This window comes from Dermacentor andersoni, chromosome 11 (assembly GCF_023375885.2).
Source record: "Dermacentor andersoni chromosome 11, qqDerAnde1_hic_scaffold, whole genome shotgun sequence".
Taxonomy (NCBI): domain Eukaryota; kingdom Metazoa; phylum Arthropoda; class Arachnida; order Ixodida; family Ixodidae; genus Dermacentor; species Dermacentor andersoni.
Genome location: NC_092824.1, coordinates 118,806,305 through 118,824,125, shown reverse-complemented (window position 1 = coordinate 118,824,125; position 17,821 = coordinate 118,806,305). Strand labels below are relative to the sequence as shown.

At 44.7% G+C, this 17,821-nt stretch overlaps 1 protein-coding gene across 6 annotated transcripts in view; it reads right to left on the bottom strand.

Annotated features, from left to right (window-relative positions):
* The window catches only part of dnc (phosphodiesterase dunce), a 683,519-nt gene that overhangs the window by 167,411 nt on the left and 498,287 nt on the right, over positions 1-17,821 (bottom strand). For 5 of the 6 annotated variants that reach the window (XM_055075485.2, XM_050186081.3, XM_055075486.2 and 2 more), the window contains 2 exons: positions 15,919-16,113; positions 7,150-7,200 (listed from right to left, as the gene is read on the bottom strand). In XM_055075485.2, the coding sequence (XP_054931460.1) occupies positions 7,150-7,200; positions 15,919-16,113 (246 nt within the window). The remainder of the gene's footprint in view (positions 1-7,149; positions 7,201-15,918; positions 16,114-17,821) is intronic. The other variant, XM_055075484.1, reaches the window with a different exon arrangement.

The window sequence follows — 17,821 nt, the reverse complement described above, 5'->3', positions numbered from 1 at the left end:
AAGGTAGTAAAACTGATTCACCAAGGATTAGCTGACATTGTGCGCTTGGGGGAAGAAGGAAAAAAAGGAAATGTGCTTGGTAGGAGACATCCTGGAAGGACTGAAAGTTCTACGCATTAGTAGTTTTTCGTAGCATACTTATCCTTCGTGCAGATAATATTCGAGACATTACAAGCTTTGGCTTATTCAGGGCCCTCTGCAGCGAGATCATTAGTAAAATTTGAGAAATTCAACGTTGTGGCTGTGAAGTCTCTCCTTAGCACCTTCTTTTCTTTTTTTGCCTATGCCTGTGCAGACTGCACTGAGCTCTTTGGGAACGTTGTGCTTGTATAGAAATAAAAAATTATGGAGTTTTATGTCCTAAAACCACGATCTGATTATGAGGCAGGCTGTAAGGGGGGGTCTCCGGAATAATTTTGACCACCTGGGGTTGTTGTTTAACGTGCACCTAAATCATTACACGGTTGTTTTCGCATTTCGGCCCAATAGAAATTCGGCCGCCGTGGCCAGGATTCGATCCCGCGATGTTTACAAATATTTATTTGTACTTCGCCTGTGCAGTTTCCATTCACAGCAAGCCACAATTAATGAATTCTCACTGCTGCGTCGTAAAATAGTCAATTGTTATGTTCTCTGGCAATTTCAATGTTTTCGACATCAGCATGCGCGATGCGTAATCTTGTGTGTTCAAGCAACACGAGTGAAGCAATCATACTGATGATGTTGTACCACAAGATTCACTGCCAATATTTGAGTTACACATGAATCAACGTCTTTCTCATGGTGCAGTTCATGTCGCCAAATTTTCAGGTCTGTCTATATGTCTTGCTATATTCCTCTTTTGTATGTTGTACTGCAAACAATATATCCAACCTGAGAAGACTGCGGAAACTATGTCACAGCATTCACAAAAAAATTAAATTAGGAAATCATCAGGGGCAAAAATATGGAGGGCCTCAACGCTTCCATAAATCCTCAGTCGCGTCATGTGCGTGCATGTGTCGGGCGTAGGCGGTGTTCTGAAAACAAACAAACAAACAAACAAACAAACAAACAAACAAACAAACAAACAAACAAACAAACAAACAAACTTTCTTTAAATATTATCCGGGTTACGTCACTGTTTAAATGTCTTCTCCTATCATCTCCGACCACAATGTCGCTTACGGTGCTATGAACACCGCGATAAAGATTTAAAGAAGCAAATATGAGGCGATCGATTCAGGTCAGATGGTATGAGCACCTAGCAGCCAAGCAAGAAGTTGTTCGGTGCTCTACATAGTGCTACAACGAATAGGAAAAGAAAACCGCAAAGTACAAAGCGTAATGCGGTTAGATGGGAGCGCAACGAGGATAGGTTGCATCTTCGTGGCAGCGGCGGAGCTGCTGCATCTGAAATGACGCGCTGTGTACACACACGAACACACAAGCACCCTCCAACCTCGTTCTCGCTATAAATGACGTCATTTGGAATATGAGGGGAAGAAGGAAATGAGTACCGGGAAACTGGATCGTGAAGGGGAGGCCATCAAAGCCAGCAATCGCTTTGGCGCGCTCTGAGCAAATTTAGCGGCATACTTGGTGGCCAGGCCTTCTTTATCCTTATGCGTGATGCGTCACTCGTTTGCCCCTTTGAAACTGGCGTTAGGGGCGCTCGACAGAAAATAGTGGAAGAAATGGTGCACGCCATTTTTGCTCCTTCCGCCCCCGCATGCCATTTGCCCCGCTGCTCACCTATGGCTGTCCGAGAGGCCGCAATCGCGCTGAGCGCGTTGCCATCTGTTTTATTAAACCAGGGAGCTTGCGAACGCTCAAGTGGTTTGGACGGTTGGCGCATGTACACCGCTGCAAACGACTCAATTTTCTCGCGAGGAACTAATTTCAGAGATTTTCGCAAATGACCCGAAAATACGGTACAAGATTTTGACCTACGGACAAATCGTGTTGCTTCTCGAAATCTCCGTTGAATATTGAAATCCTGTGGTGAAATGTGGCAAAATTACTGCTTTACAATTTGAGACTTGGATTAGATCACGAGAAATTGAGTTCGCGAAAGAAAAAGAAAGGACGTTTTGTGCTATGCGACCGCCTGCTTAGACGTTAAATTAAAGAGAAGTAGCGAAAGAAACCGTTCAGCGTTCATTTAGTTTTCATTAACGTTAATTTACAACACCTATAGAAACGAAGAGAGAGAGAGAGAGAGAGAGAGAGAGAGAGAGTGTGTGTGTGTGTGTGTGTGCGTGTGCGTGTGCGTGTGTGTGTGTGTGTGTGTGTGTGTGTGTGTGTGTGTGTGTGTGTGTGTGTGTGTGTGTGTGTGTGCGCGCTTCCTTTAAGGCCTCTTTAAAATTCACGAGATCTTCGAAATTTCGACATTTACTCCGCGGCTATTCGTGCTAACACGACGATAATCTTCGAATAAAGTACAGCTACGCAAACGTGACTTTCCATGCAATTTGCAATAAAAGCAAAAGAGCAAACGTTAGCTAAGCTCTATAAACACGTTTTCGATCGCGTAGGGCGCACGAATACATATGCAAATTTCCATCATCCTTTACTTCATCCACCTCTGTCCCTCTCCTTTATTTTTTTCTTTCAGCACCGCCAGCTACTCGGGCCTCTACTGTGATGCACGGAGTGTACGAATAAACGAAATATGCATAAGTGCTAAATTTATATATTCACTCTAGTAGGCAGGTACTATAACTTCTATTGTTGCGATATCATAAAAATTCGCCTTTGAGAGCATTTTACGAGCTTAGGGCAACTACCAGCACTGTCTTGGCATCAAGAGCAGTCTATGAATCCCCTAGCCTTAAACTAAATGAATGCTTGCGTTTTTAGAGTTTTCTAATTTATTTATCGGATCGTGAAAATCTTTGAAACGTCAGCGGACGTTGAATTTCTAACCCAAATTAGGTCGTCGCTGATCCCTGCTCTCCTAAATCACGACGCAACTGGAGGGAAAAGTGAAATTAACTTCTCCCTGAGAATGGATGAAACCACGATAGAAAATGAGCATCTCAAAAAGGTTATCTTCCAGAGAGAGAGAGAGAGCCAATGCAGTGGCACTTTAGAAAAAGGACTTAGAAAAGACTTAGTGGCACCTTAGAAAAGGAAAAAGAAAAAGACAAGACCCGAGTCATTTTCTTTAAAATAAGTTTTTTTTGTTCGTACTCTTGTACCTAGCGCAGTCACATCGACGATTGCCTCCGCGACCCCTTCTCTACACGGCTCGCCACGAAGCGGTCCGAAATGGTCACGGTACAATAAAGACGTGAGGCGGGTACAGCCACCGGCCAGAAACGAGCTTCTCGCTGCCAAGAGCCACGCGCAATAAAGGCCGGGGCCCGAGAGGAAGAATAAACGGAAGAAGGAAGGAAGGAAGGAAGGAAGGAAGGAAGGAAGGAAGGAAAGAAAGAAAGAAAGAAAGAAAGAAAGAAAGAAAGAAAGAAGCTGAGCGGGCCTGTTTTCGCGATTCCTTACAAAAGGCCGGCTTTTCTCTTCGCAATGAAGTGTCCGGAGGATGAATGGTACGGCCTGCACGCTTTTCTAACGTTGCAACAAGAAGAAATGAAGGAATGGCAAAAAACGAATAGCGTCAGAGAGAGAAACACTGAGAAATGGTTGTGGGGACTAAATAAATAGATAAAGGAAAAACGCATAGATATGTGCGTACTGATAGAATGCTGACAGGTACAGACAGGAAGACGGAGGTTTGGCATAGCTAGCGAGCTACATTTACCTATCTATAGATAGATAGCTGAATGAGAATATATAGAGATGTCACGACGCCGGTTTTTATCCTTTCTCTACTTTTCACCACATCGAAAGATACATGTGGACGTACGTGCACAGCCTCCCGCATATTTAGCTATATCACGCGAGCGTCCACTACGCGTCGATTTAGGGCCTCAGAATGGCGATACTTCTGCCGGTGAGACCGGCAGATGTAGTTTCAAGCGCACTAAGCGCTCTCCTGTGCAAGGGTCGACTAATACGATGTTCCCTTCAGGACGACGCAAGAGAATATTATAGTGTTCTCGCATGATATAGCTAAAAATGCGGGAGGCTGTACACCATGACACTATGCTCCAGAGGGTTACATTTTACAACTGTTCCTGTAAGTTTTAGTTCAATACATGTTAGCCCACGCCCGACTAAAGAAAACCGGAACGTTATCAAAGGCGATATGGCAGTTGTTACTATTAAAATGTAACTGTGCGGCGAGTGCGTTTAAATACGATGATATGCGGATCTGCAAAGGTTACCGCGATGCGAACGTACGGTCCCCAGATGATTACCGTAGAAATGAAAATTCTAGCACATTTTAGCTTGCCTTCGAATATTCGATTCCGACAGGAACGATGATAAAGACATTACAGCCAAATACAGTTCTGTAAAAGTTCAGGGCCAACGCTTGCAGTAGACGCTAGTAACCTGCGCTTGTCATTGGGCTACGTGCACGCCAAAAAAGAAAAAAAAACGAACAGAGGGAAATTCCATTCTAATTAACGCCGTTTCGGCGATTAAGACGAGCAATCTATTCGAGAGAGCCATGCAGATCAGAAGAAAAGATGTCCAACCGGGAGTCGTCCTGCAAGCTTAACAGACGAAACGTTAAGAGCTGCGCAGACTCAAATTTAGATCTTTCGAATTGGAACGTCTTGTAAGAGCGAATCAGCGAGGCCTTCATTGACTTTATGCGCCCAGTTTCGTGAAAGTGTCGTTCTCCCTCTCACAGAGGAGAGAAAACCCATTAGGGAACGAATTACTGAGCGGAAGGTAAAAGGGGCCCTCAAACAGACCACCCTCAAAATAAATAAATAAATAAATAAATAAATAAATAAATAAATAAATAAATAAAAGCCAGTCATTCACAGAAATAATCAAAATGGATTATTCAAGATGCTGTCTGTCTGTCTGTCTGTCTGTCTGTCTGTCTGTCTGTCTGTCTGTCTGTCTGTCTGTCTGTCTGTCTGTCTGTCTGTCTGTCTGTCTGTCTGTCTGTCTGTCTGTCTGTCTGTCTGTCTGTCTGTCTGTCTGTCTGTCTGTCTGTCTGTCTGTCTGTCTGTCTGTCTGTCTGTCTGTCTGTCTGTCTGTCTGTCTGTCTGTCTGTCTGTCTGTCTGTCTGTCTGTCTGTCTGTCTGTCTGTCTGTCTGTCTGTCTGTCTGTCTGTCTGTCTGTCTGTCTGTCTGTCTGTCTGTCTGTCTGTCTGTCTGTCTGTCTGTCTGTCTGTCTGTCTGTCTGTCTGTCTGTCTGTCTGTCTGTCTGTCTGTCTGTCTGTCTGTCTGTCTGTCTGTCTGTCTGTCTGTCTGTCTGTCTGTCTGTCTGTCTGTCTGTCTGTCTGTCTGTCTGTCTGTCTGTCTGTCTGTCTGTCTGTCTGTCTGTCTGTCTGTCTGTCTGTCTGTCTGTCTGTCTGTCTGTCTGTCTGTCTGTCTGTCTGTCTGTCTGTCTGTCTGTCTGTCTGTCTGTCTGTCTGTCTGTCTGTCTGTCTGTCTGTCTGTCTGTCTGTCTGTCTGTCTGTCTGTCTGTCTGTCTGTCTGTCTGTCTGTCTGTCTGTCTGTCTGTCTGTCTGTCTGTCTGTCTGTCTGTCTGTCTGTCTGTCTGTCTGTCTGTCTGTCTGTCTGTCTGTCTGTCTGTCTGTCTGTCTGTCTGTCTGTCTGTCTGTCTGTCTGTCTGTCTGTCTGTCTGTCTGTCTGTCTGTCTGTCTGTCTGTCTGTCTGTCTGTCTGTCTGTCTGTCTGTCTGTCTGTCTGTCTGTCTGTCTGTCTGTCTGTCTGTCTGTCTGTCTGTCTGTCTGTCTGTCTGTCTGTCTGTCTGTCTGTCTGTCTGTCTGTCTGTCTGTCTGTCTGTCTGTCTGTCTGTCTGTCTGTCTGTCTGTCTGTCTGTCTGTCTGTCTGTCTGTCTGTCTGTCTGTCTGTCTGTCTGTCTGTCTGTCTGTCTGTCTGTCTGTCTGTCTGTCTGTCTGTCTGTCTGTCTGTCTGTCTGTCTGTCTGTCTGTCTGTCTGTCTGTCTGTCTGTCTGTCTGTAGCCGACCCATCAGCCAATCAATCGGTTGTGTGGCTGCAAGTCTATCGGCCAGCCGATTGAATGAATGAATGAATTTATTTTTGTTACATACATTGTCCATGTATATAAAGGCACGTCATTTGATCTTTGTTTATTACGCTACAATTGCCCGCCCTTACAGGTGTGATAGTGAACTAAGAAAATCACGTTTGAGAAAGCATAACATTGTCTTTCTTAAAACAAGTCGCAGTTTTGCCCGAGAGGCAAAGCATCGATTGCGATAGCAAATTAGTAGGCAGCTATACGAAGTAAGGATAATGGTTTTATCGGCCATATGAACTTGTAAACATTCGCTTACTAAATAACAAGCAAGGTGTCAAGCATGTTCAAGCAAACATGAACACATCTTACTCGATGACCATGGAAACTCGTGTCAAAACGCTGGAGTGAGGAAGCGCGGCATCAGCAGCGAGCAAATTGACCTTCGTGCTACATCTCGCTTCAACGCGAACTAAGCGGCGGAAACAACGCCCACTTGAACCTATCAGCACTCGGCGCACTCTGTTCCCGTCGCAGATGGATTTCAAGATTGGGCCCGTTCGGCAGCGTGGCCGCGCCACACGCTGCAGCCACCGGAGTAGAACGCCGCAAAGCAATTTCCGATGGGGAGTGAGTGCGCCTAGTGCTGATAGCTTCGTATGCGTTGCGTTCTCGCCGCTTAGTTCACCTCCCAGCGAGTCGCGCGGGCCCTATATTGAAAGCGATCTGCGAGGGGGCAGAGTGCGCTGAGTGCTTATAGGTTCCTGTGCGTTGTGTTCTCGCGGATTAGTTCGCGTTGAAGCGACACGCAGCACGAAGGTTCATTCACTCGCTGTTGCGGGCCCTATCTCGGAAGCGATCGTCTAACGTTATGGACTGACGGGTTTCCTCGTTGGGTAGGCATAAAATAATTAGGCATTTAATAAAAACACTTTTAGGCAATTTTGCGTATATCCATGAGACGCATACGGAATGAGGACACACAAGAAGATCGAATGAAGAGTGGGTTAGTACAGAGTGCATATACACTGGTGCGGGCATGCCGAGAGAAAGAGAGAGAGAGAAAAAACACGTGATTAGCGGAGCGCATGCATGTACCCACCTTTGGAGGGAGCTAGCGACTGCGCTGGTTTGAGGAGCCACGGCGCTTGTCCTGCAACGAGCCAAGCGGGGGAGGCGGAGGACGACGACGAGGAAGGAGGTAGAGGAAGATGTCCAAGTGTAGGAGGGCACATCGACAGGCGGTGGATACACGACACACGAAGGAAAAGGGAGAGACAGAGAGAGAGAGAGAGAGAGAGAGAGAGAGAGGAGAGAGACAGTGCATATGTGTGAGGACAGAGAAACAAAGGGAACCGCGCCCACTGAACAAGTGAGAATACAACAACTCGAGCAAGACACCGTTGTGCACACCAAGAAAGCTAGGATAATACCAACGGTTCACGTCACAATTAGAGACAGCATGCAGGTTACACAACGCCGTCTGGCTTGGTTCTCTTTATACACAGTGCACTCTCAATGTGGATAACTTCACCGTCAGTAATAACTCATTAGAAGCTCAGTATAGAAAGACCACACAAAACAAATAGGACGGAGCTTCACAATATTCATGCTTCCCACAGAGTTTCGTCCTAAACGAAGCAAAAAGTAAGCGGGTAAGACCAGCACATTTCGTGATGAAGGTGTAAGACAGGTGCAAGGTCAACAGGGTACTCTCGTTCTAGAGCATGTCATAGCGGAAAGATTGTGCAACATTTAGTTTGGCGAGAATATTGCCTCCACCTTACCTTAGCAAGTATTTACAGCCTTCTAATGAAGAACCACAATGTACAGTATTTTCTGCTTAAATAAGCCAAAACGCACTGAGGGCTGAAGGTACCTTGCCTTAGCAAATATTTACAGCCTTCTAACGAAGAACCACAATGTACAGTATTTTCTGCTTAAATAAGCCAAAACGCACTGAGGGCTGCAAGAACATGTTGGCCGCATTCTTTTAGACATTAAAACCTTGGCAATCACCATAAATGCAGGCGCCATGCACATTTTCGCACGTCGTGTTCATGGAGTTCTCTTCTACAGACACTACGTCATCCGTTACCAAGATTCGGTACAGTACCGCCTACGTATGCGACCAAAGTGGCAACAACATTTACAAGTTCGCTGTAGCAGTAAAATTTTCATAGTAAGTTTACCAGCATGTGTTCTTTAACGCATACCAAGGTTTCAGCCCCCGGGGACATTTTGCTTCCAACAGCATACGGACGTGGCGGCGACGGATCCAACTTGCGAGACAGTGCTAAGTAACGAAAGAACATCTTTAGTCGCTGGGCTACTGGCCGCGGCCAAGAAATGCCACTCTCCCGAAATAAAATGACATCACGGATATGTGCTATCATTACCGTGCCTTGACATATAGCTTTGAAATTTACACAGCACGAAGCCAACTAACTCAATGCAGCAGTCTTACCAGATGAAACAAGACTCAAATGTGTCCACTTCTGCCTTCGAATAGCTTCTTCTCCCGCTATATTGCGTAGAAAGTGACGATTGTGATAATCACCTGTGCTCAAACCCTTAGCAAACAGCTTCATGATGGCGTCTGTGTTTCAACGTATAGTGACATGACCGTGCATTGAAATTTGCTGATCACCAGTCGGGTGCGTTTTCCCTAATACTGGAATGCTTAAGAAAGCGAACTTCCGACAAGGCTGCACGCAGAGAAAACGTGGTTCTTTCATCGTAAAACTCCGAGACGGACGTGATCCCATGCGTAAAGTATCAGCATTAAGCCGGATAATCCGTCTTAAGAAGTGCATCTACGGTAGTGAGATGTAGATTGTGAGACGTCAAGAAAAGCAGACGAAAAAGAGAGCAAGTTGAGCGAACCTGGTCCTGTTGCAATAGTATTGGGGCTGTTGGGCTGAAAGACATGTAAGAACGTTAAATGCGGCCAGGTACGAGATCGCAGGCAAGTATCGGGCGGATCGAAGCCGAAGGACGCTCATCACACATGCTGTTCTGAGTTAGATAGTACTGATCGGTGTAAGAAAACCTAGTTGCGACCTAAAATGAGGTCATCCCGCCTGCCAAGTGTTGCAAGCACTGCAGAAGTCAGAAGACGGTACTCTCTGACAATCTAACTTAAAGGTATTGCTGAGGAGCTCCTATCTACAGGCTCACGATGTGGCCGTGAGGCTTGGCCTTCCGATCCCGACGTGGGAGCGGCCCGCTTAGTGATTAATTATCACTACTTGCAGGACCAAATAAAGTTTTCCTTCCTTCCTTCCTATCTACATGGTAATAGAGAAATCATTTTTCTCAGCAACCACCACATCAATTTTGATGAGGTTTTTTTTTTGCATTTAAAAGAAAACAGTTCAAAATCTAGTGGCTGTAGGAAGCAGGTTTTTTATTTATTCCATCGATTGTTCAGAGTAAATTCATAAAAATTGCAGAATGAAAGAAAAACCAAGTATCAAGTTTGCAACTGATAATACACCTAAAGCGGGCAAAACGGATGTATTATATACCGTTCTCAAATATACCAATAATTTGTAAGTACGACTACTGAAAGACACTCGTAAACATCGTAACAGTAGCAATTATTAGAACTGCAATACCTGTTCTTGTGACGAGTCACGGGTTTGTAAACTTCTTGCTGCAATTTCTTTAAACTTACCAATTTCCGGTAATAAAAATTCCAGGCCGTAGATTAGAATTCTGCTTTGTAGAATCACTAGAATTTACCATTTTCTCTCATACGCAACATATTGCACTCAAATCGGTCAAGCGATATCATGAAATCATTTCTGCTTTTACATTTATTTCAATGAGGAAATCCTAGTTGGCACCAAGGTAAAGCTGCTTCTCAAGAAAAAATACTTACATGCCCCCATAGCCCACAAATTCAGCAATCTTATATGAGAGTAAGCGAAAACGGAATGTTGATTTTAGCGCAATCATGGAGATATTATCTTGATATGCTACTCCAGCTTTTAGGTGAGAAATATTATATGCAGAGTGACACGAACACACGAACTTCACACACACCCACGGGTGCGCACATACAGACTAAAGCTATTCACAGCCTGATTAAGGAGTGAAACTCTTAAGAATACTAGAAGCACATTAATTGTGCACAACGAATGACATTCGACAGCGCAACGCGCAGGCGGTGCTTGCACAGAGACCAAGAATGTCTCGCAAATTGTAACATTGTACAGACGATGCCACATTTATCTTTTTGCATCATATAATATGGCCGTACTTTATATCGGATATGGAAGTTATAAGGCACATACAACTTTCTAAATTGAAAAAAACAAAATGTGCGCCGCGTAATTCGTAAAAGATATGAACGCATAGCCCTATGTATGAACTTATGTATAGCATATGTATGAACGTATTAACCTTAAATGCGAACTGGATAATGATAAAGCACGAAAAGAAAATTCGAGAGATACAAACCGCTTAGACGCCATTAGGTCATGAATGAAACTTGACATGGGAGCGGATGGCCCCAAGTAAATGGCTGCGTCGTGTGCCTTGCCCCAAAGAGTTTACGGGATTCGGGTGCGCGAGGATTCGAAATTTCGAAAACGATTCGAATTCTTTGGTTACAGAATGGCATTCGACCTTTTTGAATATTCGACTGTAGCCGAATACACTGGTTAATTACAATTAGTCTGCATGGCTGCCACAAGAAAGGCCCCTTACAAGCACAAGATACACTGGCTGCTGTAAGTTTCCGTTGTAAGCCACCCAAACTTTGTTATGACCTTACATGTCTTGCCTAGTTCAACAAACTTTCAGTAGCATTGCTTACCTTCAAATAGTTTTTAACCACGCGCTTTCTCCATGACTCTTTTTACTCTTGGAAGCAGAAAATAATGAGCTAATTCAAAGATCGTATTCTTCTAATATTCTTATTTGATTAAAAAATTTGACTGTTAAGAAACCTATTACGCCCACAGCGGTCCAGCAAACAAAACAACGAAGACCTTTTGTGTGTGCGTGTGTGTGTGAGAGAGATAATAAACCTCTTTATTATGTGAATGTAGCTTTGGAGAGGCATCCTCATTCCAGAATACCTTAAGCTCGGCCTGGGTCCTTTTTATCATTTCGTACAGTAGCGAAAACACGTAAGCAACACACATTTACGCGCCTCAATAAGTTACTTTCTCATTAGGTGTAAGGACTTTAATACGCCATCGCATGGACGAGGAGATATATAAAGTTCCGCCATCCATCCGTCCGTCCGTCCGTCCGTCCGTCCGTCCGTCCGTCCTTCTTCTTTCCTTCCTTCCTTCCTTCCTTTCGATCGATTCTGACCAACGGGATTTAACAACGCGTTTGCTACAGAGGCCGTGGTACCCCGGGATTTCCCGACTTTCAAATTATAATGTAATTGCTGTGACGTCAATACATGACAAGATAGGCTCCACAATGTTTAATGAAAATAAGAAAACAAAGGAACCTAGTTGGCTGCACACCGTTCGCCATGAAATTCCGGTGCACTTGAGTCTAAGGCGTACTTACAGCGCTTTCGCCCATATAGAAGTTAAATGGAACAGTTCGAAGCACATGCTTCTAACCTCTCCACCTGATCCCATAGCTAAATATTAGTATGCGTGTAAAAGAAACTAGCTTTTGACATGACACGTGGCAGGCAATAGTGCATCGTAATAGGAACCAAGACCCCGTTATACTTAATGCACTGCCGTCGAGAGAGAGAGGGAGAGAGGAGAGTGAGAGATAGATAGATAGATAGATAGATAGATAGATAGATAGATAGATAGATAGATAGATAGATAGATAGATAGATAGATAGATAGAGAGAGAGAGAGAGAGAGAGAGAAAAGCAACGTGGTGCGATAAGGCAGTCTCTTAGACAAATAATGCGTAGGAGGAAGTAGGTTATGTAAATTAGTACGCGTGACTGTCCACCAGATAGAAAAATTCTAAGCAACATTAATAAACAAAACATTATGGTAATTTGCGAATGTATTCGTGAGCGCGGCCTCACAAAAGGCGGCTACGTAACCTGAGCTATACAGGAAGTACATTAAATAGAAGCGAGAAATACGCTGTCAATTAGTCCTCTTATCTATTATCGTCAGAGGTCCTGCAAGTGAAAGGGCCCGTGATGTCGACATTGTTTTCCAGACTTCGATTCGTAGGCGGAAGTAACGAAATAACGACATCTGCCTGCAACGTCTACAAAGCCAGTTTGACTAAAAAAAGAAGAAAGAAACCAACGAATCCCTCGTTTGCTTCCTGCTCAATATTTGTTGTTTTACGCTGTTCACACAGGAACGTGCTTCAGAGAATATAAACTAAGCAAGAGCAGCGCCAACGAGCAATGAAGCCAGCGAATATAGAAGAAACTGGCGGGATTATATGGCCGAAGCTTTTGAAAAAGAAAGAAGAAAAATAAATCCGGCGGTCTCAGAACGCAGAACAGGTTTCTTTCTTGTCTGTTTATGTTGTTTCTTTTTTCTTGATTTCGAAAAAATAATTGCTTCCGTTTAAGAATCTGAGAGGTCTACAAAGCGTGAAGGCATGTCGGGCCCCACGTTAGAAAGCAAGTGCAAATTATCCCTGCCGCATGAGGGAGACCTCATTTAAGATCAGAGCCACGAGATCTCCCTATTTCGCTCCCTTCTTTTGTTACGTACAAGCGATGTGTGCTTCCGGCTATGCCGCTCTGACGAGAGACATTACTACCTTTCCGGAAGGGATTTGCGACGTGTAATGAGCATGTTGATATTAATGACCAGCAATGTGTTTTCTTTTTGCTGAGGCAAAAGCGATTCCCTCGTAGAAAAGAAAGTGCGCCAGTGACGTGTAAGGACATAACTCAAGCCGGCGACGCCGCTTTTTAAACCAGCTACGAAGAATCCTGTAAAGCGTGCTTTGCCTTCAGTAGTGTCATTATAGGGTGAAGCCGACCTCCCATGAGAAGGGCGCCGTATACAGCGGGAAGAGCGATCGCGACATTGTCGTTAAATTTGACGGTCGTGGTTGTTTCAGCGAGCAATTTTTTTGCCCGATTCGGTAATGGGAGGCTATAAAAATGATGAAATATACAGCGTAAGATCTCGCCACACTTTGCTCTCACTGGCTAGTTCCCCTAATAATGTTGATTTCATTTATTTAAACGATAGTTTAGGAACGCTTGACATAGTGTTAAAACAGCAAAATTTAATGTTTTGAAGTCGCAATAAAATCTTACCGTATTTTATTTCTACCTGTAAAGCACCAATCTCCCACAATGTTCAGTGTTTGCGTTGAAATGTTCAACAACTGCAGCAGTCCCAGCATTTCCGGAAGGGAGGGAGGGAGAGGGGGAGGAGGGTGCTGCAGTTGCCTTACTCAACCGCAAATACGTCGAACGCCATCTTTCACGAACATATGCAGTATGCACGAAACTGGCTAGCTCTACATCACACACTCAAAATAAAGAGAAAAAAAAAGGTGTGGGGGGGGGGGATGCAGCGAACCAGTCCAGACATGATTTGGCGTGAAACAAGGAATTATCCAAAATTAGACAGAATCGCATCGATGTTAGAAGCCAGAATCCCGCAGATACTTTTCGCAGGCTTGCCTGGTAATGGAATAATTAATGTTAACGATCCGATGCTAACCAGCTATGTGCGGGCCACGCGTCGTCAGGCCTAAGTTGGTCGCGCCATCTATTTTCGGTGCTGAGCACTACAGCAGGATCGCCGCCAGCACCGACGCAATCTAGGGGCGCCACCTGTGCAACAAATTGAAAACCTCGCAAATGCAAGGCATCTTACCCCGGCTTCCGAGATTTCAGTGATGCGCTTGCCGTCTCGGAGGTTACATATGACTGCTAGCTTCCGAAGGCGCAACGGTGCGGCGTTATTTCGGAGGGACGCCGCGTTCTGCGTCAGGTGCGGGTCGCGCGCTATTTTTAAATCTGCGCTTAAAAACAAAAAACAAAAAAGAAACCACACACGACGCTCTAGAAGAACGAGGCACTCCTAAGATAACGATACCGGTCCAAGGGTGGGGAAGGGAGCCTCGCAAAATTAAACACAGCGCGCGCGTTAATGTCAGGCCCGGTCGGCGCGTGGGAACTTTGTTGCTAAGAGGATGCGCTCGTATTTCGGTACCTAGCGGTTTGTTTTGACGCGAAGCGCAGGGAAGCGAAGCTAAGTTGCAGTATAACTGGCGCGATGATACTGAAGGTGTTCGAGCTTTATATTATCATCTATTGAAACTTAAGCAGGAGGATGCTAGAGAATTGCAATGAAGTAAAAAAGTAGACTGCGAACGTATTAGAACTTGGCGAGCGCCTCCGATATTGAGGCACTGCAATGCAGTGTTTGTTTTATTTATTGTATAGAATTCTTCTGTTGTGTATTATTTTAGTTTACAATAAATGGACTGCTGCTGTCCAAAATGTAGCAGCATTTTTCCGAAGCACGCACTAACAGGAGGCCCCAAACTCGTACGTCTATTTAACTTCGAGAGGTAGCCCACACGGTACCCACTAGCTTTCGCAATCAGGCAGTTGTACACGCCAAATTTCAAGTAATTTCGATCTGTGTCCGATCGAATACGACTTCTACATTTCACTTATTAGCGAGCAAACTACCGCTATTGCGCGCAATACACACACACACACACAAAGGACAGCCACTTGGTGGAGAGCCCAACGTGAAGTGTTTACGTTGATTTCACGGCAGTAATTTTGTATTTCTAGCGCAACTGTAACGTCGAATTTAACGTTTTTTTTGTACAGATGTGTTACGCTTATACGTATGTGGTTAATTTGGTCCTATTACGTCCACCTCTACGTACCATGTTACTGTGCTTAAAGGTGCAAAATTGATTCGGGACACTCAATTAGCTCTTCTACGCTGTCTGGCAGCCTACTTGTCCGCTAATTTGGCATACAGATGTAAAGGTACTGTGCCACGACAACGATAGTGCCGTGTTCGATTATCGGACGAACGCGGATTTTTCTTCAACTACGGAACTTTACGCGAAGAGGCTGGCTGGCTTTCCTTTGCAGCTTAGACATGTTTTTAAGTACAGCCGAACTGCTCTTTCTATTATTCAACCTGCATCATGCGGATTACATTCACATACATTACATTCAACATACATTCAGTTATTCCAGCGATATCCCATATAATTGGAATGCCACTTCAATTTAAAACCAGGTTAAAAGAAATCACATGTACGACTATCGAAACGAAATTTTTTATTCCTCAATTTCTTTTCCTCCGGTTAAACTTTCATTTTCTTGCAATGCAAATTTCTTTCGTCCTGTACATATGTGTCGTTCCTGCATAACGTGTACAATACTTGTAGGTGTTGTGCTGCAGATAATTAATCGCATTACCTCCTATGCCATTTCCTCGCGAACAAAATCATGCTCTGTATATTTTTTCTCTGTAATTCTGCATCATATTTCTCGATGCATGTATATCTTATAATGACATGTTTGAACCTATATGGGTGTTCGTGGTAATATGTTATGTATATTGTGTGCTTCCACTGTGCCATTCCAATCCTTTGTACACCCGCTACTAATTAGGACCCCTCTGCCTTGTAATCGGCTAATGCAGTGCCGGTAGAAGGTTCCCCTGAGAGTTTTGCGTTGGGATTTCCTCCTGTAGCACTTGCGTACCAACACACTTCAGTATATTTATGCTGTGTTATAAAGCTTCAAACTTCCGTTAATGATTGGCTAACGTCAGTTGAAGCTGTGATTCCAGTGGGACGTTAATGCGCAACACATTACATCACTTTCATCCGAAGCACAGCTGCGAGAACAATCGCAGGATGGGGGCGGCGGTAGCATGGAAAAAGAAAGGAAGAAAGAAGCACTCACGCCTCGCTGCCGATGGACGAGTGTCGCGACACGGACTTCGGCGACATCTCGAACTCGGAGTCGGAGCGGTAGAGAAAGGACTCCCTCCGCTGAGGCGGGAAGTTGCTGAGCACCAGGCCTGCGCCAGAGGGGCTCGAGGCCTCGAGCAGCGCTCGGCCGCCACCGGAACCGCCCGGCCCATCTTCCAGGTCGAAACTGCGCATGCGTGAAAAAAAGGAAAAGGCGAGAGAGAGAGTCTTGTTAGTCGACAACTCGATCGCTAAATGTGAAGCACTGTGCAATGCAGGCTACACTCTCAGGTTAGACATCACCGCTGTGGGTGATATTCAAAGGGACGCTGAATGAAAACATTAAGCCGAGTTCAATCAATAGATTATTCTTCTAGAAGTATACGATCATTTTCTATGTGCCAATATGTCACTTTGTTGTGTGGAAAATTGCCGCAAAAAGTTCCGCTGCTGTTCCTCAATTTGAACTACCCAGTCAAAACGGACGAAATGACGTTATCCCCACGTGACTTCCCTATATGCCATTCTCTGCGAATCAGCCAGTGAGGACGTCACATTTGAGGTACCATTGTCCACAACAGCTGGCGTGTGTGTGTGACAACTTTATTGAATATCCTGCGAATTGATGGCCTGGGTCTAGGCCGCGCAGGGGGCAGCAGACAGACCCTGTCTCTCGGTAGCTTCCCGGGCTTGCTGGATGGCCCAAAGTTGGTCCTGGACATCTCAGCTAGTCAGCGCGGCTCTCCACCACGACCCTAGTTCATCTGGGGGGACTGCAACTTTCCTCTGAACTATTTCGCAATCCCAGAGTATATGCTCTAGGGTGGCTCCTATCTCATCACGTAATTTACATTTGGCCTCAGGGTATGATTCCGGAAACATGCGGTTAAGATGTACTGGGTTCGCGTGAGTTCTGGTTTGATGGCGCCTACAATCGACCACCTGAGACCTGTTAATTTTTTAGGCTTGGAGGTGTATATATACACCTCGACTTTCTATAGAATTGGGTAATGTCATTGAATAAGAAAAGTGTATCCCTATCCTTCCTTTCCATCTCCTTCTCGGCCAGAGGCTTTCCAAATTGGGCGCGGTTAATGAGTCCTCGCGCAACACGAAGGGCAGACTCGTTAAGGTTGGGTGTGGCGGTGGATTCGCACTCGGTATGGGCTGGGAACTAGATGAGTTCGTTGTCGTAAAATTCCTCAGATGATATGAGATTTCCTTTTCGTCATTTTCTCGCTTACGAAAACTCTGTTTTCGCTAAGAATGACGAAATTATTTAATAGAGAAACCTAAATTTTCAATTTAGTTGGACTTCATATTTTCATTAATGTTCCTTTGCAAACATTGCAGAAGATACCACCCGGACACATATAGAACCCGTCGCGCCCCAGCCAACAGATTTACTGCACAGAATTATTTTAGCGGTCATTACTGACTCTTCCATGGTTAATTCATGGTTGCTCAAGCAGTTGTGTTGCTCTAAGTAATCCGCGTATTTTATTAGGTTTATTCACTCTTCTCTGTATCGCCGAACGGCACTGACAGTAAATAAACGACATGAAATAAAAATGCACGCCTCTTTACCTTTTTACTCCGCTCACCGAAATCTCTCTCGCCGCCTTTCTCGCGCGCCATTTGTCCTTGTGGCAAACGAGTATTTTTGTACATAGGTTTTGATACACTGCAATGTTTTTTGGAATATCAGCACCAACACGCTCAACAGTCAGCTTTGTCGCACTGTCGGTACTTAATAACATACAAGTTCTTTCACAAACAACTGAAAATTCACATTCATCTCCCCCAATGTCTTCCACTCTTCCCTGTGATTACGTTTAACTTTCTTCGAGTTCTAGGAATGTTTAAGTGACCACAGGACCACTTAAAGTACCTGC